The sequence below is a fragment of the Rhinoderma darwinii genome, chromosome 10, assembly GCF_050947455.1.
Source record: "Rhinoderma darwinii isolate aRhiDar2 chromosome 10, aRhiDar2.hap1, whole genome shotgun sequence".
Lineage (NCBI taxonomy): Eukaryota > Metazoa > Chordata > Amphibia > Anura > Rhinodermatidae > Rhinoderma > Rhinoderma darwinii.
The window spans coordinates 20,611,978-20,638,544 of NC_134696.1; the positions used below are offsets into that span (position 1 = coordinate 20,611,978).

A 26,567-nucleotide genomic window follows, 5' to 3' on the forward strand; every position below is an offset into this window, starting at 1 on the left:
CGCCGCAGCTTTAATTTTTTCTGTTAATTACTGCATTTCTCTAAGTGGCAACATTGTCAAGTGCTCAATCTGAATGCGGCTATTGCCGAGTGATTAATGGAGGCGCTTATCTTTCCGGTGACTACTTTGTGGGCTTGTGTTTTTGATCTTAGCGACCTCATATTTCCTGAAAAAGCTAATGTATTACTATAATACATGTTGTGGTTATTGTGATGCTGAAGATACAGGCGTCTAAAATTCTTCTCTAAATCAAATAAAGGCGTAAAATATTTTTTCTCGTTCAAAATATAGGACAGTATAGGCCATGTTGTACGTAGAAACCAATCACAGGGCAGCTGTCATGTTCCCAGAGAAGTGTAAGAAATGAAAACTGAGCTCTGATTGGTTTCTATAGGGCTAGTTTTTCCATTATATAGTTTTGTTAAATGAGATCCAAATCCCCAGTCATCTTTCTTTGGAAGAATTTCCCAAAGCTGATCACATGATATACAGCTTCTAGAACCTCCAGTGATCAGCTGTAATCTGCGAGGGAACCTGGTACCAAGTGTTTAAATTCCCTGCAGCGCCACCACAGGGGAAATGAAGCATTACATAGTTTCCATTGAAATCAGTGGGCTGTCTGTGTGATGCATGGCCATGCCGGGTCCTCCAGAGTTGTAGACACTCTTTGTAGCTGCTCTGGCTAATAGATGAGAGTCCTTATCTCAGACAGAGCAATAGGATCGGACTGATTGAAATCCAACTGTCTCTCTTTTGGGAGATGTCTGAGGATGGTTTGACTTAGATTTTGGGAAGGGCCCAAAAAAATCTGTGGATGGACAGGTCAAATGGGTTGTCTAGTTTAGAAAACCCATTTTCATATACTCTATTAGGAAATTCTGGAAGTGAGTTCCATCTATCTATGGGCCATCGTAGAGAGCAGTTGCAAAGAGCGTCTCTTGCTCTGGAGGACCTGTCCTGTCCTGCATTACACAGACAACCCATAGATATGAATGGACACTGTGTAATGCTTTATTTTTCCTGTGGTGGCGCTGCAGGGAAATTGAACACTTACTGCCAGATTTCCTCACAGATTACAGCTGATCACTGGGGGGGTCTCAGCAGGGGGGACATTTGTGATCAGTTTATTTTCAAGGGAACCTTCTAACAAGTATGGATTGTCTAAAGCAGAGCACCCCTTTAAGATGGAGAAATTAGATTTTAAGCCCCAGCGTAGACAAAAACCCTACATTTGTGTATTTTCTGTAGAATACATCAGCTCCCTACACAGATAAAAAGTTATTATGTGAACTTTTCAGCACTTTTTTTTTCATGAAGAAACATCCTACCGACTGACAAAAACATAATAAATCCATTATTTCTCAAGGTGATGTATTGAGCGTGTTAAAATCCATTATTCAGAATCCTGTTCTCATATAGGGAGATAGACATTCCATCTTTTTCTCATTTGGAGCTGCATGTGGGCTGTATAAATTCTTAATCAGAATCACATTATATGAAGCGACCCGGATAGCGTTAGTTCCACTTTAAGCGCCGCTATTATTAGAAAAGAAAGTACTGAATCATTTATTCCTCACTTCAGATAAAACACATCCAGACATTTTCAAGGAAATGTTTTTGAAAATATAAAATCCTTCCTTCAGACTCTGTTTGAGCCCTACGATTCGTGTATATACGCTCCCCCAGCGTAAACGCCAAACGTATCCATAGGGCTCCATTTACCCGACGGATCAAAAGAGTGTCCTTTGTCCTTTTGGCCTCCGCCGGGTTGGTATATGTTGGTATACCTTTTTGCTGTGTAGTTGTTGTCTTAGCTTTTCTATGCAGAGGCATCCCGCAAAAAAAACATATACCACGCGGTATACAATTTTTTTAACATGGGAACTATTGGGCGATACATGCCGCTGTATGTTTCTTACTCATATCTCAGAGTCTTCTCTGCGTCGGGCAATCCTCCCAAAGTATGCGCCTGGGGCAAGGCTCAGACGTGATGTGAACAGCGCCTTCAGCTGTCCAGTCATAAGGAATTGATGGCCTATCCTCAGGATATGGCCAGGATAGGCCATCAACATCTGATCGGTGGGGGTCCGACTCTCGGCACTGTTTTGAAGCGGCTGCGGCGCTTCTCCTTCATTACTGTCGCTGCTCGTACTGTGAATTGCCGGCACATTTGTAGCAGCGGTTCACAGTATTACAACCCTCTCCCATTCACTTGATGGCTGTAATACTGTGGACCGCCGCCTCAAGTGTGTCGGCGATTCACTGTACGAGCTGGTAAGGAATGAAGGGGAAGCAGCGCTCATACGAGCGTTACGACCCCTTCAAAACAGCCAATCGGCGGGCCCCTACCGATCAGATAATGATGGCCTATTTTGAGGATAGGCCATCAATATCTTACGACTGGACAACCCCTTTAAGCTTGCTTGTGGCTCCTCGTTCTTATGAAACGGTGATGTACGATGTGATGATATATTTATAATTCTAAATAATTACAGTCGTGTTAATTAATGCTTTTATGATGATAAATTATTTTTTAGTCATTTATTTTCGTATTTTATGTGTCACTGTAGCCGGCTGAGGTTTAGCCTGTGAATTAAAGGGACCCTAAACCTAAAAATATTTCATCAAGCTTTTGTTCCCTGTTATCAGCCCTTAGAGGGTAGAGAGGGGCTGACTGTAGCATCCATATTACCTCCATAGCTGAGCAGTTCATCGTTTATCTCTTTTTTTTTATAAGATGAAACCTTTAAAGGGTAGATGTCACTAAAGACATTGATAGGATATCACTAGGACTCCTTGCTCCCTCGCCGGTCTTTGTGTCCACTGCTACAGCAATGACGTCAGTGAGGTCAACACATCTTATAGGAACTCTTCCAGACTGACCAGGCATGTCATCTCTATGGAAAGAGGAAGATAAGTGGCTGTCTGATACCATTGGCGCCGCTTATCTCTACAAAAAGCTCAGACTGGTTGAAATTATTAATAAGCACAGAATTTTGAACCTATTTAGATTAAAAAACAAAACCAAATGGCGTTGTAGGGCGGAAATTTACTTTAAAGGGGCTTTTAGGTACAAGTGATCTCGCCATTGTAAAAAATGTTTTATTTCGGGGCGATGTGGGTCACCTGCTGTTGCCTTTCTTTCAGAACAGATCTGTTTGCCCAGAAAATGAATCCTGACTGCCTGACTGCACTGCTTCATCTCTCCGCAAATCCATCTCATATCCCAAGTCACTAAAAAAAAACCTTTCCTCTGTTCCCTATAGAGAACATTGTGCAACAAGCGGCAACATAAACATGAACTGCGGCCAGTCCTCATCACACATCACGTCTGCCGGCTTCTGCAATCTACAGCGTTCTGTATATTTTGCATTAACCCCTTGTGGCAAGGTTTTTTCCTCTAAAAGTCAACATAGAATTTCGTTTGCGTACTATTCCCTATTTGGCCCAACTTAAAACCATGGAATCACATTTTCCATGGCCGGTCTAATTGGACGCATGCCTGACATAAGGAGACGTTGTCTACAGATGGATTTGATAAACTTGCATTTTTATCATAACTATTGGCCGTTCAGTAAATTGTATGTGGATACTGCACTTTATCCATTTATGGAACGCATCCTATAAACTTCATGTTGCTTGTGTTTTCGATTGCAAAAATGTAAGCCCCCTTTTATCTGGCACGCAGAATGCTGTGGATCTATTCCATGCATACGCCCTAAGATAACTGCGTACAATACCCATTATCCAACGCAGCTATTATGTTTGAATGCCTATTTTGTGATCTGTAAATCCCAAATTCGAGAAGCCTTATAACCATATGTGCATGCTAACATTTTTAATTGATAGCGTCCACTAGGGGTAAACACAGGAGAGGGAACCCTATAGCAAAAATCAAAAACGTCCCCCTTCATGGTGCTAGTACATGCCACCATCCTTACTATGACGAAATACTAGTATCCGGTAACTATTCACCCCCTCCCTTGTAGCATGACCCCTTTGACGGGTCCCTTTGCAATGGCTGTGCAAAAGGATGGACTTACTCGAGCTGAGGCCAATGTCTTCACTCCCCCTATAGGAGCAACAGGGAATATATGTATGATAGTAACTAGAAAACTAGTAGGAAAACTGCTTTATGGCCATCTAAAATTACTTACAAGCCATACAACAACCCCCCCCCCCCCCCACCCCTTGGCTAGTCACACAGAGAGGAGGAGTGATGGTCTTCTTTGTGTAATGGAGCCCCCCATTGCCCGGGATTCTTCAACCCAAGGATCTATAGTAACTCATGGTCATTGGACTCCTCACCTGAACCCGACATGAAAAAGATCAATAGGTTGGTAGTCCTTTCCCAATTCTGTGGCCATGGAAAATGGCTGTTCTTAGTTAGTCAAGTGAGGAAAACCCGCAGGCGAACTAGTTATGGACCACTGCAGAATCCTATTGATCAACAATAGTTGCCACATTCATCCAGTATCCCAGTGGGGGATATAAAGCGGGTGCAGAGGTAGCAGTCCCCTAAAGGTCCCTCTGTCACGTAAGAAGGTACTAATATTATAAAAGGCACATGATAGGTGGGGAACCGGTTAAAGATTTTGCATTAAAGGGAATCTGTCGCCTCTCCTGACATGTCTATTTTAGATAATACTTGTATTCCCCATGAAATAACAATTCTGGAACATCTTTTCTTAAAACTGTGCGATGTGTTGTTCCTCTGTTATTCCCCCTTTAAATTTATGAATAAATTGACAACTGGGTGTTACCATTCCTCTTGTCAAAGGGGCGTGTCCCTACACAGTCTCACCCTGTCAGCACTGATTGGACAATGTCACTCTGTGAAGGGACACACCCCCAACTGGTAACACTCCGTTGTCAATTTATTCATACAGTTTTAGGAGGAATAACAGAGGAACGTCACAAAGTAGACATTTAAGAAAAGAAACTTCAGAATTGTTATTTCATGGAAAATACAATTATTTACTAAAACAGACGTGTCAAGGGAAGTGATAGGTCCTCTTTAAGGCCTAGGAGCTTACACCTTTGCTGTATCCTATGCATTCTTGGGGTAACGCAACATTTTTTTTGACATACCCATATTGGCATGCCCTAAATCTAAGCTGTATTTTACATATGGAAAGGTTGGGGTACAGGGGGATATTTGGGGCTTCGGCTCAGATTTTATATTGGCTTCCACTGGTTCTCCGAGATGAATCATGGTGAAATATTTGATAGGCTCTTCCGAAAAACCAGATAGAGATACAGGCTACTTAGAAATCAAGTGTATTTTTTCCATTTAAGCAAAGTATTTAAAAGATTTTGCATGAAGTGTAGATTAGTGTGATGGCAGAATGTGATTATTAAGATGTAAAGGTCACTTGACAGAAGTATCACAGCGCTCGGGTTATTTTTGTCTGTTGCATTATGAAGCCCACACTTTGGTGAATCATCGTTTTATTACATTCTGTAAAGGTGTTCAGAACGATGTTCGAGACTTTAAGCTTTAACGCAAAATATCTCTGCGAAAAAAACATTTCAGATGCACAGTTACAGTTTGGATTGAAAAGCTAAAAAAAATGTGTCCAGCACTTATGATAAGAAATGGCACTTTCCTACAAGTAAAACTATCATTCCTGAGAGAGAACTCCATCCCTGAGGACAGCAGCTGCGATGTGCAGATAGGATGGAGCTGGAGGAATGGCTTTAGTTTGATAGATATGTGTTTTACATCACCTTCTTCCTTCCCGGTTTTAAAGCTTTGGTCAAAAACATTCTTCTACCTGTTCAGATCCACATTTTTTTACCCTGGAGTAGAATAGAAATATGTTTTTGTCCATATAGTAGTTCTGTATTATCTGTCACGAGTGGGCTGTATTATAGTAGTTATATTCTTGTATATAGGGGCAGTATTATAGTAGTTATATTCTTGTATATAGGGGCAGTATTATAGTAGTTATATTCTTGTATATAGTGGGCAGTATTATAGTAGTTATATTCTTGTATATAGTGGGCAGTATTATAGTAGTGATATTCTTGTATATAGGGGGAAGTATTATAGTAGTTATATTCTTGTATATAGGGTCAGTATTATAGTAGTTATATTCTTGTATATAGGGGGCAGTATTATAGTAGTTATATTCTTGTATATAGGAGCAGTATTATAGTAGTTATATTCTTGTATATAGGGGCAGTATTATAGTAGTTATATTCTTGTATATAGGAAGCAGTATTATAGTAGTTATATTCTTGTATATAGGGGGCAGTAGTATAGTAGTTATATTCTTGTATACAGGAGCAGTATTATAGTAGTTATATTCTTGTATATAGGGGCAGTATTATAGTAGTTATAGTCTTGTATATAGGAGGCAGTATTATAGTAGTTATATTCTTGTATATAGGGGCAGTATTATAGTAGTTATAGTCTTGTATATAGGAGGCAGTATTATAGTAGTTATATTCTTGTATATAGGGAGCAGTATTATAGTAGTTATATTCTTGTACATAGGAGCAGTATTATAGTACTTATATTCTTGTATATAGGGTGCAGTATTATAGTAGTTATATTCTTGTATATAGGGGGCAGTATTATAGTAGTTATATTCTTGTAAATAGGGGGGCTGTATTATAGTAGTTATATTCTTGTATATAGGGGGCAGTATTATAGTAGTTATATTCTTGTATATAGGAGGCAGTATTATAGCAGTTATATTCTTGTATATAGGGGCAGTATTATAGTAGTTATATTCCTGTACATAGGAGCAGTATTATAGTAGTAATATTCTTGTATATAGGAGCAGTATTATAGTGGTTATATTCTTGTATATAGGGAGCAGTATTATAGTAGTTATATTCTTGTACATAGGAGCAGTATTATAGTAGTAATATTCTTGTATATAGGGGCAGTATTATAATAGTTATATTCTTGTATATAAGGGCAGTATTATAGTAGTTATAGTCTTGTATATAGGAGCAGTATTATAGTAGTTATATTCTTGTATATAGGGGGCAGTATTATAGTAGTTATATTCTTGTAAATAGGGGGGCTGTATTATAGTAGTTATATTCTTGTATATAGGAGGCAGTATTATAGCAGTTATATTCTTGTATATAGCGGCAGTATTATAGTAGTTATATTCTTGTACATAGGGGGCAGTATTATAGTAGATATATTCTTGTATATAGGAGCAGTATTATAGTAGTTATATTCTTGTATATAGGAGCAGTATTATAGTAGTTATATTCTTGTATATAGGAGCAGTATTATAGTAGTTATATTCCTGTATATAGGGGGCAGTATTATAGTAGTTATATTCTTGTATATAGGAGCAGTATTATAGTAGTTATATTCCTGTATATAGGGGGCAGTATTATAGCAGTTCTATTCTTGTATATAGGAGGCCGTATTATAGTAGTTATATTTTTGTATATAGGGGCAGTATTATAGTAGTTATATTCTTGTATATAGGAGCAGTATTATAGTAGTTATATTCTTGTATATAGGAGCAGTATTATGGTAGTTATATTCTTGTATATAGGAGGCCGTATTATAGTAGTTATATTCTTGTATATAGGAGGCAGTATTATAGTAGTTATATTCTTGTATATTATATAGGGGCAGTATTAAAGTAGTTATATTCTTGTATATAGGAGGCCGTATTATAGTAGTTATATTCTTGTATATAGGGGCAGTATTATAGTAGTTATATTCTTGTATATAGGGGGCAGTATTATAGTAGTTATATTCTTGTATATAGGGGCAGTATTATAGTAGTTATATTCTTGTATATAGGGGCAGTATTATAGTAGTTATATTCTTGTATATAGGGGCAGTATTGTAGTAGTTATATTCTTGTATATAGGGGCAGTATTATAGTAGTTATATTCTTGTATATAGGGGGCCTTATTATAGTAGTTATGTTCTTGTATATAGGGGGCAGCATTATAGTAGTTATATTCTTGTATATAGGAGCAGTATTATAGTAGTTATATTCTTGTATATAGGGGCAGTATTATAGTAGTTATATTCTTGTATATAGGGGCAGTATTATAGTAGTTATATTCTTGTATATAGGAGCAGTATTATAGTAGTTATATTCTTGTATATAGGGGCAGTATTATAGTAGTTATATTCTTGTATATAGGAGCAGTATTATAGTAGTTATATTCTTGTATATAGGAGGCAGTATTATAGTAGTTATATTCTTGTATATAGGAGCAGTATTATAGTAGTTATATTCTTGTATATAGGAGGCAGTATTATAGTAGTTATATTCTTGTATATAGGAGGCAGTATTATAGTAGTTATATTCTTGTATATAGGAGGCAGTATTATAGTAGTTATATGTTTTCCATACTGGGCATTATTATACAATAATATAATAGGAGACCATAATGAGCAAATTAGGAAATACAGAATATGAAAATGTTTCTTTGTGACTATGTTCATGTAATGTACTATTTCCTAAATGTATTTCATTGCTGTTCTTTACCCAAGACATTTGTATTGTGAATTTTTTCAATAAAACGAGTTTAAAAAAAAGAAAATGTTTCTTTGTGCTTTTATATAAAAGCAGAGGTAGATGGAAGTATATTATTGACTCATAGCATTTATTATTGGAGGCATATTAGGGAATCATACAACACAGCTTTGTGCATGAAGCCTAGATTTAACTAATCTGGTGATTTTCATCAAAAGTTGATGATTTTCTAATTCAATGCCCAATTGGTCAGGTTAAAACCCAAGACTGTGATATAGCAATGATAACTGCACCACCGTATTATGTTAATGGACTCTCCACATTTTTATATCTTACAGGTTGCCCAGACAGAATGGATATATTGTCATTTTACTAGCCTAACAACTTGTACCAGAAGATGCATTTAACATTATTACTGGTCTCCATATCTGATCCTCTACTGTCTTCTCCTAATGGTGCCTTCACCCTCCACCATGAATGATGAGCAGAGACTGCACAACAACGCGGTAGCCTGGCTTATATGTTCAGGGATCTCACTATTAGCGAACGCCTGGGGGATTCTCAGTATAAGTGCCAAACAGAAGAAATGGAAGCCTTTGGAATTTTTAATCTGCACATTGGCCGGAACTCATATTCTTAATATGGCCATACCCATCACCATGTACTCGGTGGTCCAACTAAGAAAACAGCACTCGGACTATGAGTGGAATGAAGGGGTCTGCAAAGTGTTTGTCTCTACGTTCTACACCTTAAGCCTTGTCACCTGCTTTTCTGTCACCTCATTATCCTATCATCGTATGTGGATGGTACGCTGGCCAGTAAACTACAGGTAGGTCTCTGGAATCCCGAAAAAGACCTAAAATTCATGTTCTGAAGAAGAATCATCAGTTTTCATGCATGACGCATAAATGAGACTTAATAGTTGGGGACCATGTTACCGATTTTGCAGTGGGGTCCTGGAGCTTCAAGTTATGTCTATGATGGGGGAACCCTTTTCTCGTACACAGCGTAGGGTTCTGTGGGTGCCTGCAAGAACTAGACCCTCCAGTCTTGCTAGGATGAAGGGGTTAGTGGTTAACTCAGTCAGCACCCCTTCTCTGCCATGTGGCCACCCCTCCTCTATATAATTCTCCTCTTGCGCTGGCACTGTATAAAAAAGCCAATCGGGGCAACTTATTCATCGATTTACAACACTTTTTTGGTGTCGAAAAGTCTCATATTGTGGTGCACGCCATATTTATGCTAAAATTTGCGACTCTCAACGCATGAAAATTGACAAGATAAGTCGGTGGGTTTGGGGGAGATGGGGCTCGGCCACCATTAGTCCAATAGATTTACTATTATTTCTTTCGAAATTTGCGTAAATTATAGCACAAATTTACACCTGCTCATAATGAGCGTAGATTTCAATTTCTAACGCATTCGCCTCTCAATAAATTTGCCACATTTTACTCCAACGAATTCGGGATTAAGACTAGCGTATGAAACGCTAGTCTAAGTAAACCTACCCCAATAGCTTAAAAAATATGAAACTACATTGCTTATAATACGACGACTTTTTTGTTGCGAAGTGCATTTTAAAAAAGATGCATAAAAACACCTTAAGGGCTTGTTCACAGGCGGATTTTGCGTGGCGGGTCCTGCTGCAAATTCCGCCACGGAACTATTCCTGCCGACTATTCCTCCCTCCCATTGACATCAATGGGAGGATTGGCTGGAATCTGCCTGAAGATCGAGCAGGACGCTTCTTGTTCCCGCTAGCTGAAATAATCAGCTTGCGGGAAAAAGAAACATCCGCCTCCCATTGAAATAAATGGAAGACGGAATTTTGCGGCGGATTCCTCCATGTGAACAAACCCTTATGAAGAACAGATTAATTCCCTTTTGATGACGCTTCGATCTTATACCAATTTTTTACTGTGAGAGATAATGACCAAATAAACTCATACATCAATAGAGGACGGCCAGTGATGAATATTTATTGATCTGGACGTTGCGCTGTTGCTGTCATTATCGCACTTACGAGTAATCACAAGTGATAGGCGTCTTCCAAGTTTATGTTTATTATTGGAAAGACCATATTATATTCCTGCCTTATCCTCTGCTAATGTGGAAATTCGAGATTAGGATGCCAAAGGCAAAATTGGACACCCCACAGACATATACAATGTCTCTATCGATCGTTCCTAGAGGAATTATTAATGTTTTGTGGGTTTACAACAAATAGCATATTAATGGGTGTTACGGTCATTTTATTAATAGTTACTACCATAAATTCCCATTTGTAGTGGATTTCCATGTTTATGTATGAGCTCCGGTGACCTAGAAAGCTCATATTTCTTCTTTGACCTTCAGATCCACAATAAATTCATGGCTGGATGCCTGAATATATTTTCTCCTTGAAAGTACAGTGAAATATATCAGGCGTGTATAAGGTTGTAAAGGTTTTCATAATTCAATGTAAAAGAATAAGAGAACTGTAAAAGAATAAGATGCCCCCTACAGGTAGGTCAAGAACTATAGGACATATATATATATATATATATATATATATATATATATATACATATATATATATATATATATATATATATATATATATATATAAATATATATATATATATACATACATATAATATTTTCTTCCCTAGATGTATAGGCATCCACATCAGATATAGCTGAGCATTTGGGCATGCCCAGAGATACCCTAAGGCTGCAAAGCTGTTCGTGATCCATGGTCCATGGAAGTGGCGCAATAATCTGCTATGGGAGTGTAAGGCCAAAGCCCCACGTGGCGGAATTGCTCTGGAATTTCGCTGCGGACACTCCACAGCGTTAATCCGCAGCGGACCCGTTTCTCCATTGCCTTCCACTGCTTTTTAGTAGTGTTCGTTTAGACAATGCAGAAACTTCCGCTGCGGAGCATAGGCTGCGGTGCGGAATTTGGTGTCCGCAGCATACAATGGATGTTGCGGACGTGTGGCGGACTGGTTGCGGACTCATTGCGGAAGTTCTCCATTGACTTCAATGGAGATTCTAAATTCCGCAATGAAGTCCGCAGATGTCATGCACATGTTATGTGTGCTGTGGAGCGTATTGTTTTTTTAACATTTCTTCATTCTGGCTGGACCTATGTGTATTTCTAGGTCTACAGCCAGACTGAGGAAGTCAATGGGGCTCCCGTAAGTACAGGAGCGTTGCTAGGCAACGTCACTGTCCAGGGTGCTGAAAGAGTTAAGCGATCGGCAGTAACTGTTTCAGAACCCTGGACAGTGACTTCCGATCACAATATACCTGTAAAAAAAAAAGAATTTCATACTTACGAGAACTCCCTGCTTCTTCCTCCAGTCCGACCTCCTGGGATGACGATTCAGTCCAAGTGATGGCTGCAGCCAATCACAGGCTGCAGCGGTCACATGGACTGCCGCGTCATCCAGGGAGGTCGGGCTGGATGGCGAAAGAGGGACGCGTCACCAAGACAACGGCCGGTAAGTATGAAATTCTTTTACTTTCACTAAGGAAAGTGTTGTCCCTTCTCTCTATCCTGCACTGATACAGAGAAGGGAAGTACTTTCACCTCAATACGCAACGGCCAGTCCGCATCAATTTACTGCACATTTTGGGCAGATCCGCAACAGAATCTGCAACGCAGATTCTGTGCGGCATTGATGCGGACAGTTGCGAAAGAAATACGCCACGTGGGGCCATGCCCTAATAAAGAAAGTGGCATTCAAGTGAATTTATTTTCATCCAATGTTGTCAATGGAGCTAATTAGAGGAAGTTTGGAAAACCTTAGTATAGTGTGTAAATGCCCCAGGGAAGTGGATGAAGAAGGTGGGCAATAAAATTGTGCCCATTGATAGGAGAGCACTGATTGGGCAGTGTCAGACTTTGTAGGGAGACCCAATTGTCAACTTAGACATAAATTTGCAGGAGGAATAACAGAGGAACTGCACAGCGCAGAGTTTTAAGATACTGCAGAATTATGATTTTATGGGGAAAACAAGTATCTACTAAAACAGACATAATGTGAGCTGACATATTCTCTATAATACGTTTTCATAGTATAATTTAAAAAAAGTTCCGAAATTTTTTGTGAAACTAAAGCTCTGACAACTGTCCTATGACTGTAATGAGATCTATGTGTCTCCATGGTAACAGACTACAAACTCTGCATAGTCTGATTCTGCAGTCATACAGCTACTTTAGGATGGTCATAACTCTACCTTCAAACACCATTTTACCATTTAAATACAGATATAATCTACATATTAAGCTGACTCACTTTGTAAATAGATTGTATAATTTTATTTATCTTGTACTGATCCTGAATTATAGTCAGCTATATTAATTCAGAGCTGTATTCACAGTTCTGCTGGTTGTATCTGGAAATAGTAAACAAGCTTGATAACAGACACACCCTAACAGCTCCTCCAGCAGAATAGTGTCTGCAGTTTAACGTATAATACAGGCTGTAACTCAGGATCAGTACAGGATAAGTAATATAATGTATGTACACAGTGACTCCACCAGCAGAATAGTGAGTGCAGCTCTGGAGTATAATACAGGATGTAACTCAGGATCAGTACAGGATAAGTAATGTATGTACACAGTGACTCCACCAGCAGAATAGTGAGTGCAGCTCTGGAGTATAATACAGGCTGTAACTCAGGATCAGTACAGGATAAGTAATGTAATGAATGTACACAGTGACTCCACCAGCAGAATAGTGAGTGCAGCTCTGGAGTATAATACAGGATGTAACTCAGGATCAGTACAGGATAAGTAATATATGTACACAGTGACTCCACCAGCAGAATAGTAAGTGCAGCTCTGGAGTACAATACAGGATGTAACTTCGGATCAGTACAGGATAAGTAATATAATGTATGTACACAGTGACTCCACCAACAGAATAGTGAGTGCAGCTCTGGAGTATAATACAGCATGTAACTCAGGATCACTACAGGATAAGTAATATAATGTATGTACACAGTGACTCCACCAGAAGAATAGTGAGTGCAGCTCTGGAGTATAATACAGGATGTAACTTAGGATCAGTACAGGATAAGTAATGTCATGTATTTGCAAAGTGGCTCCCTTTCATTTTACCATTGTAGTGAAGAGACATATGTAGTGTTTAATGGTAATTTATGTTCATGTTTTGCCTTTATTATCCTTAGGTTAAGCAACACAAAGAAGCAAGCAGTGCACACAGTGATGGGAATATGGATGGTATCGTTCATTCTTTCCACATTACCCGCAGTTGGATGGCACAATCCCACTCAGAGGTTCTACGCCGGGGACTGCCGCTTTATTGTTACAGAAATTGGACTGGGCTTTGGACTATGTTTTCTCTTGTTGATCAGCGGCAGCGTGGTTGTAGGGGTGGTCTGCATTGGAATCTCCCTTTTTCAGACATTTTCTATACAAACTGGGCAGAATATTGACAAAAATAAATTCAATGTACCCACTATCGTGGTTGAGGACGCTCATGGGAAACGGAGGTCATCAATTGATGGTTCGGAGCCTATTAAAACTTCACTGCAGATAACTTATTTGATATCTGGGATTGTATTTATATACGACTTCCTAATGGGATTCCCTATATTGGTAAGTGCGATCTCATTCTTGGAAATCAAGGCATATATGGTCTGGCTGTATACGTTCTACCTATAATAGCCTGTACAGTCTGTATCTTGGGCTTCAACCCTTTCTCTAGAAGAATCCCAAAGTGCAGGCAAATATAGGACCACAGGGTTACCATAAAGGGTTCCTAGAGTCCCACATCCTAAAACGGGAGATCTTTCCCTACACACCTAGGCATATTTATCATTCAGGAATCTAGAAAAGCCCTATGTGCCCCTTTTGCTCTATGTGCCCCCTTTGAGAGCTACAATGGGGGCCAACATTTTAGAAACAGATACTCCTGAGAATTGGCCAAATGGAACTTTAAAGAACTTGACAGAAGTTTCCAACTGAGGGACGTCATCACCTTCTCCAGATACATGTGTTACTAGAAAGAGCCGAAGATGAAGACTGTCAAGGTCACTAATGGGCCCACAGGGGTTGCCACCAAGGGTTGGGAGGATACATCTACTGTGCTAGAAAGTGGACCTCTAGGAGCCCTGAATGATAACCTCTTTGGGTCCTATAATAATCTATATATTCTACATCTTCGGCTTGCGCTCGGATGTACTGGGATTATTGAATAGATAAAGAAAAAGCTGTGTACAGGATAAGTGTTTCTACTAAGGTGTCCCAGCTTTTCTCATAGCAGCCCAGTGTCCGACAAGTGGCTTAAACAAAGACGACACATGATTTGTATAATAATTCACCACATGATAAAATGAGCAATCACATTAAAATCAACATTACATTCACTGGGACTTGGACATAAAAGCTTTTCTGGCATTGATTGTACAAACTTCCACCCACGGGGAAAGAACAATGAATATATATTGCTGAATCCCTTCCAACATCCTATGAAATGGGCGACATGTTTAATTCATTCGCTTATTTTACACTCATTTTGTTTGATTGATAGAAAAAATATTTCTCAAAATGTCCAGTATAAAAGGACAAGATAGATAGATAGATAGATAGATAGATAGGTAGATGGATAGATAGATATGAGATAGATAGATAGATAGATAGATAGATAGATAGATAGATAGATAGATAGATAGATAGATAGATAGATAGACACCGATGTCACCTAAAACACTATATATAAATAAATATGCATTGCTGCCGAATCTACTTACAATAGTGAGGTTCTTAGTGCACATTCTGATTAAATTGTGTGAGCCCACCTGCCACGACAAGGCGACCACACTTATAAGGTGGGTCCCCACGCTGCACATACACATGTTCTGGGTCTAAGCCTGCAGAATATAATTGGGGAAGTAGATAGATAGATAGATAGATAGATAGATAGATAGATAGATAGATAGATAGATAGATAGATAGATAGATAGATAGATAGATAGATAGATAGATAGATAGATGTGGACTGTAACTAGCAGGCGCAGCCATGTTTGGGCCGTTTGCCCTTCTGTCAGTTCCAGGACACTCGACCTTATTAGTTGGAGACCTTCATCCCCAAACATGAACTAGTATGGAAGGGATATGGCATCTATAGGTGGGTGTGCAGCTTGTCCTCCTGTCTATGAGACGCATCCTCCAGAATAACTAGGGTCAGTAGGCGCTATGGTGCCAGCTATAAAACATGTTCTACCACACTTAAGATGCCCCTAATATTTTGTGCCAGGGATCAAGCCATAAATGTGCGCTTGTGGGGATCAAATGTTCTCATTATCGCTTAGAGGGAGATTTACCATAAATTGTAATTTCTCAGTAATGTGAGCAATCCTTCCCACCTGTAATGACGGGGGTGGGGAGACAGACAAGTGAGCCCTAATCTACCCACCACTCAGTCCCTGCCTACTTGCAACGACCCGCCCTAGGCGACGGGGTACAACTGGGGCGACGGTCCCTACGCTCAATAAGTGCACGACAGACAAACAGACAAGGGTACACAGAGCTAGGGGGAGAAAGGGGCAGTTGCCCACGGCAACACCGTGAGCAACAACAGAAGTGAACAAGCCGAGTCAAACCAGGAGAGTACGAGGTGCCAAACGCAGAGCAGAAGAGTAGTGAACAAGCCGAGTCAAACCAGGAGTGTACAAGGCACCAAACGCAGAGCAGGAGAGTAGTCAGCAAGCCGGGGTCAATATGAAGCAAGGACAATGGTACAAGAAGCTGCAGCAGTGCCAGGAAACCAAACGAGAAGAATCACAAGCAAAGGAGGAACAGGAAAAGCAGGTATAAATAGACAGAGGGCGGGAACTATCTCCGTCTGGCCAGGCTGTGATAGCTTTTCCCACTCCTAAGCCTGCCACCCTGAGTGGTGGAAGATGGAGTCAGTCTCACAGACATAGAAGCAGGTGCAGACTGATTATCTATGGGCGTTAACCCCGAAGCGGTGCGTGACAGATCCTTTACACCACCCCTGTCAAAAGCAGTGGTATGTGCTGAAAAAAATCTGATGTCTAGGGCCATCTATAGTCACACCGATCCCGATTTATTGTATTAGGTCCAATATTCGGAGCCGCTTTTGTTTTATTTATTTCTTAGCTTAATTGTAGAGGTTCTTTGCCAGGTACAGCACTTTTTACAGTTGCCAACTAGGAATGTAATTAACCTATTTTCATTCTCTATTCCAATGCTGCCGCTGTCATCCTGCAATTCTCTTGAGGAATGGTTTGGCATCCAGTGACGGAGAAATTATCAGTCATGTAGACGCTTTGCATTAATATGTTCTGTGATGTCGAGAATGTAACATTCATTAACGGCTTATGATGTCTATGTGGGCTGTCATGCGCGTGTAACGTCCCATGTTTTGATAGAAAACAGAATTCAGGGACTTGTCTGACCTTTGTATTACAATATAGCTTCACTTTGGGTGATCCTGTTTGCTGGGCACCGTATCTAATCCTACCACATAATAGGCTTAGATACAGGGCTCATGTGTCTGTTCGACCCTGTATCTAAACCTACCACAATGTCGGCTTAGATACAGGGCCTAGCAGACAGGATCACACCATGGGTGATCCTATCTGATGGGCTCTGTATCTAAGCCTTCCACATGATAGGCTTAGATACAGGGCCCCAGCAGACAGTAATGTTATACTTACCCTCCTCTTCGGCTCCGGACGCAGCGGAGGTCTTGATGCCATCCAGCGTAACGACGTTGTGAAGACGTGAGGACCTCCGCTGCGCTCGGGAACGAGGAGGGTAAGTATAAATATATTGTTACTAGAGTAATGGGCCAGTGTAGTTTATTAATAGACGTGGTGCAGGGGGCCGTGGGCGCTCCTAGCCGTGGGGCCCGGTAGCAATTGCGACCGCTGTGACACCTATAGCTACGCCACTGCTGTCACCATCATACTCTTGGCAGCATTTTACAGCAGCCACAGGATAATTGGCTGTCCAGAAAGCCAATGGGCACATTTAGATGTGGAACGTGCCCGGCCTGTGACCAGTTATTGCCCTCACGTACATTTACCAGCTCAGCAACGGGAGAACAGTTTGAAATCAGAGATTTCATTAACTGTAAATCCAGCAGGGTCGTATACCTGGCTAGATGTGAGTGTCCCATGGACTATGTCGGTAAAACCAAGCGCGAATTTAGACGGAGGATGCAGGATCATTTTAATGATATCCAAAATGAGAGCGATACACCAATCTCACGACATGGCCATACGGTACATCGGGGTAATCCTGATTCCATGAAATTTGTGGGAATCCAGGCTGTTCCCAAAAACTGTAGAGGGGGGTAACTGGGATAAAAGGAAGAATCAGGTAGAATGCAGATGGATCCACAGGATGAAATCCGTTAGTCCGGCAGGACTTAATGACAATGTCAGTTTTGGCTGCTTTTTGTGAAGTGTAGGAGTATAATAGGAGTCCGGACCTCTCCATCATTAGCATAATGCAGCCCCTCTATTGTGTGGTGACCACAGACCGGCATTCAATTCTACCTGATAGTGTCACCCACACAAGTGAAGCATCACAGGGTGTCACATATATCCATCTAATATGTCCCGATAATGGGTGAGTTTTAGGAGACTGGTTTATTACTATCTATATGATGTAGCCTCCGCTCATGCGGTCACTGGATAAATGGTTTGTGGGATTTCTCTGCTGCAATGTTTCCTGATCAGGAGATCTGACCGCTCCTTTATGGTTACTGAGCTGTGGGGAAGCCATGTTTGGTCGCCATGGTTACTCTATCTCACATGCCCAGCTCCCGCCCCTCTTACATCAGAGAACAGGTGGCGCTGAGCTCTCTAGCCACGCCTGCCTTGCTCTTGATTGGACACGGGGTGGGTGTGAACAGCGAGGGGGCGTGGCTATGAGTATATAACAAGCAGCAATCCTGTATTCTGGTTGCCATTATCACACCTGTCCTGTTATGCTGCCAGTTTGCTCCCTGAATTGCCAGTAAAAGCGGCTGGTGAAATAAATGTAAATGGTCCTAATTAAAAGTATCCTACCATTTTTGTGTATACAGCTCCTATATAGACCTATATGTCTCCTTAAACACTTTAGCATTTTTTTTGTATTACTCCAGTGCATCAAAAATAAAAAGTGAAGTCATTTTGTACATAGTCTTGATTAAAAATATCCTTCCATATCCTACCATTTGGTGTATACAGCTGCAACTGCAAACACAATCTGATCCTGCTGCCATTCTATATGCCCCTTTTCTACTGTCTGTAGGTTAGCAGCAAGAGGGGGCAGAGGTAGAGGAGTAACACATGACCGCAGAATCAGACTGTTGTAGTCTGTAAGCATGGCGACACATAGCTCTGCATAGGAGATGTATACCCAAAACGATAGGAGATTTTTAATCAAGACTATTTACAAACCGGCTTAATTTTTTATTTTAGATGCTGAAAGTTGGATGCAAAAGTGCACATACCCTTTAAAAAAATGCAGACAACACATTTCTGTAGTTTCAATAGGAGGAATAAAATAGCAAAATAAAAAAATAGCGAAATAATAAAATAGCGGTGCCGCCGGTCTTGTAGTCATTGCTAGGTTTTTAGTCATTGCTAGGTCATCCTCCGTGTGCGAACCTGGTCTTGTAGTCATTGCTAGGTTTTTAGATTCACAAATATCAGAATCCAGCTGTTTGGTGAAGCGTATGTAGGCCAGCTCACCGCTACGTGGAGCATTGACTGGAATCATCTTGTATATTTTTCACCATTTATTTATTTATTTGTATCCGTAAACATTCCCCATCCATGAATGAAATAAATTTTCCACATTTGGCCGAATTTTTTTGTATGAAACATCTGCTGTGCGGGCCGTATTACTGCTCAGCTTCGTGTATTTGCGCAGAAGTTTATTATTGTTAGAATATTTGACAATTACTTGAGGATTTCCAAAATTGTATCTACCAATGATCCCCGATATTTTATACAGGACTGAGCGAAAACCAGGGACGCCCTATTATATATTTCATTGCTTATTCCATTATAGGAATAATCTCAAAGCCCTACGGTATCTATAGGAGTTATCATCCACTGTGCTTCTCCTACACGAGAGTGAATGGGTTAAAGGATCTAAATACCGATAATATTGATACCTGTGAAATGTATATACAATGCAGGGTAGACACAGATTGTCTTTCCTGCAGCCCCATTAAAAAAAACTTGAACATTTGCACAGATTAATAAGTAAATATCATATAGAAGGGGTTTTGCAGGATTATACATTCATGGACTATTCGTTGGATAGGACATCAATGTGTGATCTGTGGGGGTCCGACCCATTGAACCCCCACCGAACAACAGAACAATGGGACCACGGTACTGCAGCACCTCTCATGAAATACCAGGAAAAACATACACGGGACCACAACCTTCACTGCTGTCCCTTGGTTCTGGTGACCACCAGGACCCCCACTGATCAGCAGAACAATAGGGCCAAGGCGCTTTGATGGATTAAGGGGCCACAGCCCTCGCTGGAGCATGGCAGCCCACTGGGACCGCTACCAATTACACATTGATGGCCTATCATTTGGTTAGTCCATCAATGTATATTGACGTTTTTAAATAAAAAAAACTTGCAACACTCCCAACTAAAAAAAAAAAATCCATCATACATAAAATGTTCAAAAAGAAATGGCCCAGTTTCATGTCCTCTCCCCATATCATCAACCGTCCTTCAAAGCTTAAATTCACGGCCCCCTCCCTGCAGTGCACTTATAGTCTGATAATTACGGTAAGACTTTTCAGGACTACAATCTTTCAACCCTAGACCCCTATGTTTTTATTTCAGTTCCCACCATTTCTGTTTCCTCTTCTCCTCCGCACGCGATAAGTCAATAGTCGTCGTTTTCGTCCATGTAAACTTTGTCGACTCCATCATCGCTCAACCAGGGATTACAGCACAATAGGTTTTATCGGATTTTAGGGAATCCCAGTTAAAGTCCAGATTAACCCGTCAATATTATGCGACGTTTCTTACGGTTTGTGACTGCGGCTCAGAGTTGCTAATCTCCGACTAAACTCTCTGATTAAATCAGCTGTGTTACACCGCCCGTCTCTAATTCCGACGGCTGCTATATTTAAATAATGAGTGGATCAGATCCCCCCGTAAATCATTGGCGTTTCGGCATCTGAGCCGCTAATTTGGAGATGGCATATTAGCGATAATATTTACCAGATTCATTTCCTGTCATGTGTCACATGCGGACCCCTCTGTATCATGTGCGGAATGGCAAATAATGGACTATTGTGACATGAAGGACAATGTTGTGGAATCCATTCGATTAAATTGGCTCGTCAATATTGGAGCGTCTGACCCTATTTAAAGGGAACCTGTCACATTTTATAGGGCCGGAGGAGCTGAGCAGAGTGATGTATAGTTTTGCTGAGAAATATTTAGTACAACTTGTAGTTTATTGATTTAATTCCCATCTGCGTCAGAGTCCAGTGGGCGTCCTACTCATTGACTGACAGCTCTCCCTGTATTCACACACACGAGAAGACGGCCAATCACTAGGACACCTGCTGGACTTAGACGTTTCATGGCAGCTGGGATTTAAATCAATACATTGCAAATTATATTAAGTCTCCTACAGAACTTTATATCAATCTGGTCTGCTCCACCTGCGCTATAACATGGCTGCCTGCAGATGGGGCGTACGTTCAACAAGACCTTTATTGCCTTCGACAAGGGGCAGCCAGGAGAGGCAGCGCTCACAACTTGATCAACAGTAGCACTCACATAGCGCAGTGGCTGACTGTCACTGTTATGAGGGCACTGTGACTTTTGTTTATAGTTATGGGGGACACTGTGTCTGTTAGGCCGGATTCACACGAGCGTGTGCGTTTTGCGCGCGCAAACAAAGCAGCGTTTTGCGCGCGCAAAAGGTACTTAACAGCTCCGTGTGTCAGCCCCGTATGATGTGCGGCTGCGTGATTTTCGCGCAGCCGCCATCACACTCAGTTTGGATGTTTGTAAACAGAAAAGCACGTGGTGCTTTTCTGTTTTCATTCATAGTTTTACAGCTGTTGCGCGAATCACGCGCGGCACACGGAAGTGCTTCCGTGTGGTGCGCGTGATTTTCACGCACCCATTAACTTCAATGGGTGCGTGATGCGCGAAAAACGCACTAAGAAAGGACATGTCGTGAGTTTTACGCAGCGGACTCACGCTGCGTAAAAATCACGGACAGACTGCACTGCCCCATAGACTAATATAGGTCCGTGCGAGGTGCGTGAAAATCACGTATACCACGTTCGTCTGAATAAGCCCTGAGGGTATGTTCACACGAGGGCGTCCGTAACGGCTGAAATTACGGGGATGTTTCAGCCTGAAAACATCCCCGTAATTTCAGCCGTAACGGCATGTGCAGGCGCTTGAACGCCGCGTCCATTACGGACGTAATTGGCGCTGCTATTCATTGAAGTCAATGAATAACGGCTCCAATTATGGCCAAAGAAGTGACAGGTCACTTCTTTGACGCGGACGTCTATTTACGCACCGTCATTTGACAGCGGCACGTAAATTACGCCGCGTGTGAACAGACAAACGTCTGCCCATTGCTTTCAATGGGCAGATGTTTGTCAGCGCTATTGAGGCGCTATTTTCGGACGTAATTCGGGGCAAAAACGCCCGAATTACGTCCGTAAATAGGCCGTGTGAACATACCCTTAGGGCATGTGCACACACACTAATTACGTCCGTAATTGACGGACGTATTTCGGCCGCAAGTACCGGACCGAACACAGTGCAGGGAGCCGGGCTCCTAGCATCATAGTTATGTACGATGCTAGGAGTCCCTGCCTCGCTGCAGGACAACTGTCCCGTACTGTAATCATGTTTTCAGTACGGGACAGTAGTTCCACGGAGAGCCAGGGACTCCTAGCATCGTACATAAGTATGATGCTAGGAGCCCGGCTCCCTGCACTGTGTTCGGTCCACTACTTGCGGCCGAAATACGTCCGTCAATTACGGACGTAATTAGTGTGTGTGCATATACCCTCACTGTTATAGGGCACTGTGGTTGTTACTATGATGGGGCACTGTGGTTGTTAGGGCAGATTCAGACGAACGTTGCGTTTTTGCGCGCGCAAACAACGCGGCATTTTGCGCGCGCAAAAACCATTTGACAGCTGCGTGTGTCATCCGTGTATGATGCGCGGCTGCGTGATTTTCGCTCCAGCGTGATTTCGCTGGAGCTGTCACTTGGACTGAATTGTCATCCCGGGAGGTCAGACTGGAGGAAGAAGCCGGGAGTTATCGGTAAGTCAGAACTTCGTTTTTTTTTTACAGGTTCATGTTTATTGGGATCGGTAGTCACTGTCCATGGTGCTGAAACAGTTTAACTCTTTCAGCACCCTGGACAGTGACTATCTCCTGACGTCGCGTACCGGAATTTTTTTTGCCGGGTTCGGCCAAAACGAGTTCGGTTCGATTGTCCGGGTGTCGCTCATCTCAAAGACACTCCATTTGGATGTTTGGAAACAGAAAAGCACGTGGTGCTTTTCTGTTTACATTCATCCTTTTGACAGCTGGTGCGCTGTTTCAGTCGGTTCGCACGGAAGTGCTTCCGTGCGACCTGCGTGGTTTTCACGCACCCATTGACTTCAATGGGTGCGTGATGCGCGAAATACGCGGAGATATTGAGCATGTCGCGCTTTTTGCGCAGCTGACAAACGCTGCGCAAAAAGCACGGACTGTCTGTACTGCCCCATAGACTTGTATTGGTCTGTGCGTGGCGCGTGAAAACCACGCGGCCCGCACGGACCGAATACACGTTCGTGTGAATCCCCCCTTACTGTGATGGGGCACTGTGGTTGTTACTGTGATGGGGCACTGTGGTTGTTACTGTGATGGGGCACTGTGGTTGTTACTGTGATGGGGCACTGTGGTTGTTACTGTGATGGGGCACTGTGGTTGTTACTGTGATGGGGCACTGTGGTTGTCAGTGTTATAAAGCACTGTTATTATCAATGTTTTGGGGGATTCTGTGACTGTCTATATTATCGGGACACTGAGGCTGTTATTCCTATCAGGGCACTGTGGTTGTCACTGTTATAGGGTGTTATAGCTGACCTTGTTATGAGGGAACTGTGGTTCACTGTTTTGGAGGTCTGTGGTTGTCACTGTTATGGCGGTCTGTGGTCGTCACTGCTATGGGGGTCTGTGGTTGTGTCTGCTATGGGGTCTGTGGTTGTCACTGCTATGGGGGTCTGTGGTTGTCACTGTTATGGGGGTCTGTGGTCATCACTGTTTTGGAGGTCTGTGGTCGGCACTGTTATGTCGTCTGTGGTTGTCACTGTTATGGAGGTCTGTGGTTGTCACTGCTATGGGGGTCTGTGGTTGTCACTGTTTTGGAGGTCTGTGGTCGTCACTGTTATGGGGTCTGTGGTTGTCACTGCTATGGGGGTCTGTGGTTGTCACTGTTTTGGAGGTCTGTGGTCGTCACTGTTATGGAGGTCTGTGGTTGTCACTGCTATGGGGGTCTGTGGTTGTCACTGTTTTGGAGGTCTGTGGTCGTCACTGTTATGGGGTCTGTGGTTGTCACTGTTTTGGAGGTCTGTGGTCGTCGCTGTTATGGGGTCTGTGGTTGTCACTGCTATGGGGTTCTGTGGTCGTCACTGTTTTGGAGGTCTGTGGTTGTCACTGCTATGGGGGTCTGTGGTCGTCACTGTTTTGGAGGTCTGTAGTTGTCACTGTTATGGAGGTCTTTGGCTGTTACTGTTATGGGGGGTCTCTAGCTGTCTCTGTTATAGTGACACTGCATCTGTCACTAAATTAAATGGACACTGTGACTCACTGTGATGGGGTTGCTGTGGCTCTCTTTTTTAGGGGGACATTGCGACTGGCAGTATGGGGACAGTATGGTGGAGCACATTTTTGCCATGTTTGCCTTGGGCACCAAAAGAGCTTGTGCCACCTCTGACGATCGTTCTCTTCATGGTCGGATTGTTGAGAATAATTATCACATGGAGACTTTAGAATCCCATTTGATTGCATAGAAACAAAACTTGTCACATTCTCCACAAAAATGCAAAAAACTGGAGCGATGTGTTTAAACTCGTATTGTACAAGTCTAATGGGATGAGATTCGATTATTATCACAATTCTTCTATTTCTCACAATGTATCTTCACCTTTCCATGAACGTTCAGCCCTCTCCCCGGTTATATTCTCGGAAAGTCTCCCCCGTTCCCTGTCAGATCTATAGACCTATACATAGAATTAATGCTGCTGCAAAGATGAAAAAAGTGAAAGTGTGAAAAGTTCATTCAAAACTCTACAGTCAGGCTTTTCTGTCCTTATAATATAAAGATTTTCTACCAATTACCGGATTAATAAAAGAAAAATGAAATCGGATACAGTTCTGAATCAGGCAGAGTGCATGCACCTTGAAACCTTTCCTATAATGAAAGCATAAGTCCATGAAGCGAGCTACCGTAGAGCTAGATCTGACAACATAACATATTATCCATAGGCTTCAAATGATAATGCCATCTAGTGGCCCAAATCAGTATTACAATGTACTCTGCCTTAAAGGAATTGTCCATTTTTTAGCAACCCTTTTTCAAATGTTATTTCCCTTTTCTGTATCCTACTCATAGGTTGCTACTAAAGGGAAACACCTATATGAGGTTCACCTTGCCCTAAAATAGTGCAGAAACAGGTGATGATTCCTGTAATATTTACATGACTGGTCATCCAATTTAATTAGACTTTAGGTGTCCATTGTCTAGATTATTACAGAACTGTCAAATTCACATGAAGATAGGCAAAGTCAGTATTTTTGCTGAAGGGGGGGTGTATTTTCTCTTTTTAAGGAAATCATATTGTAATGGTTTATAGTAGTTACATAGTATCACAGAGGATCTCTCGGATATTTAAACAGGACTCACATGCAGGGGCGTAGCTAAAGGCTCATGGGCCCCGATGCAAAAATTCTTACTGGGCCCCCCCCCCGCAAACTTCTCATGGCCGACGGTCCGCAGCTTTCTGCATCGCTGGGTCTCCTAAGTGACCCAACAATGCAGCACCAGCAGCCGGGGCGTCACTAAGGCTGGGTTCACACACCCTATTTACGGACGTAATTCGGGCGTTTTAGCATTGAATTACGTCCGAAAATGCATCTCAAAAGCGTTGGCAAACATCTGCCCATTCATTTTTTTTACGCGCCGCTGTCAAAAGGCGGTGCATAAAAAAGATGCCCGCGTCAAAGAAGTGCCTGTCACTTCTTCAGACATAAATGGAGCCGTTTTCCATGGACTCCATAGAAAAACAGCTCCAATTACGTCCGTAATGGACGCAGCGAAAGACGCCTGCACATGCCGTTACGGCTGAAATTACGGTGCTGTTTTCTCCTAAAAACAGCACCGTAATTTCAGCCGTAACGGACGCTGCCGTGTGAACAGACCCTCAGGGCTTAAAATGTCCGCCCAAAAAAAAGTGTGTATATGAGACAGCAAAGCATATCTATAGCACTACGACCCTATAAACTATGGATAGGATTAGATACATTGGCTCAGCAGACAGTATCACACATGCTAGGATTAGATACAATGACTCAGCAGACAGTATCACACATGATAGGATTAGATACACTGGCTCAGAAGACAGTATCACACATGATAGGATTAGATACAGTGGCTCAGAAGGCAGTATCACACATGATAGGATTAGATACAGTGGCTCAGTAGACAGTACCACACATGATAGGATTAGATACAGTGGCTCAGCAGACAGTACCACACATGATAGGATTAGATACAGTGGCTCAGAAGGCAGTATCACACATAATAGGATTAGATACAGTGGCTCAGAAGGCAGTATCACACATGATAGGATTAGATACAGTGGCTCAGCAGACAGTATCACACATGATAGGATTAGATACAGTGGCCCAGCAGACAGTATCACACATGATCGGATTAGATACACGGCTCAGCAGACAGTATCACACATGATAGGATTAGATACACGGCTCAGCACAGTATCACACAAGATACGATTAGATACAGGGCCCAGCAGACAGTA

At 41.9% G+C, this 26,567-nt stretch overlaps 1 protein-coding gene across 1 annotated transcript in view; it reads left to right on the top strand.

The window, feature by feature from the left end:
• Positions 1-26,567, top strand: part of GPR153 (G protein-coupled receptor 153) — a 58,440-nt gene that overhangs the window by 15,241 nt on the left and 16,632 nt on the right. Inside the window, exons 2-3 of the mRNA XM_075839451.1 lie at positions 8,813-9,303; positions 13,659-14,088. Coding sequence (XP_075695566.1) covers positions 8,927-9,303; positions 13,659-14,088 — 807 coding nt within the window. The 5' untranslated portion in view covers positions 8,813-8,926. The remainder of the gene's footprint in view (positions 1-8,812; positions 9,304-13,658; positions 14,089-26,567) is intronic.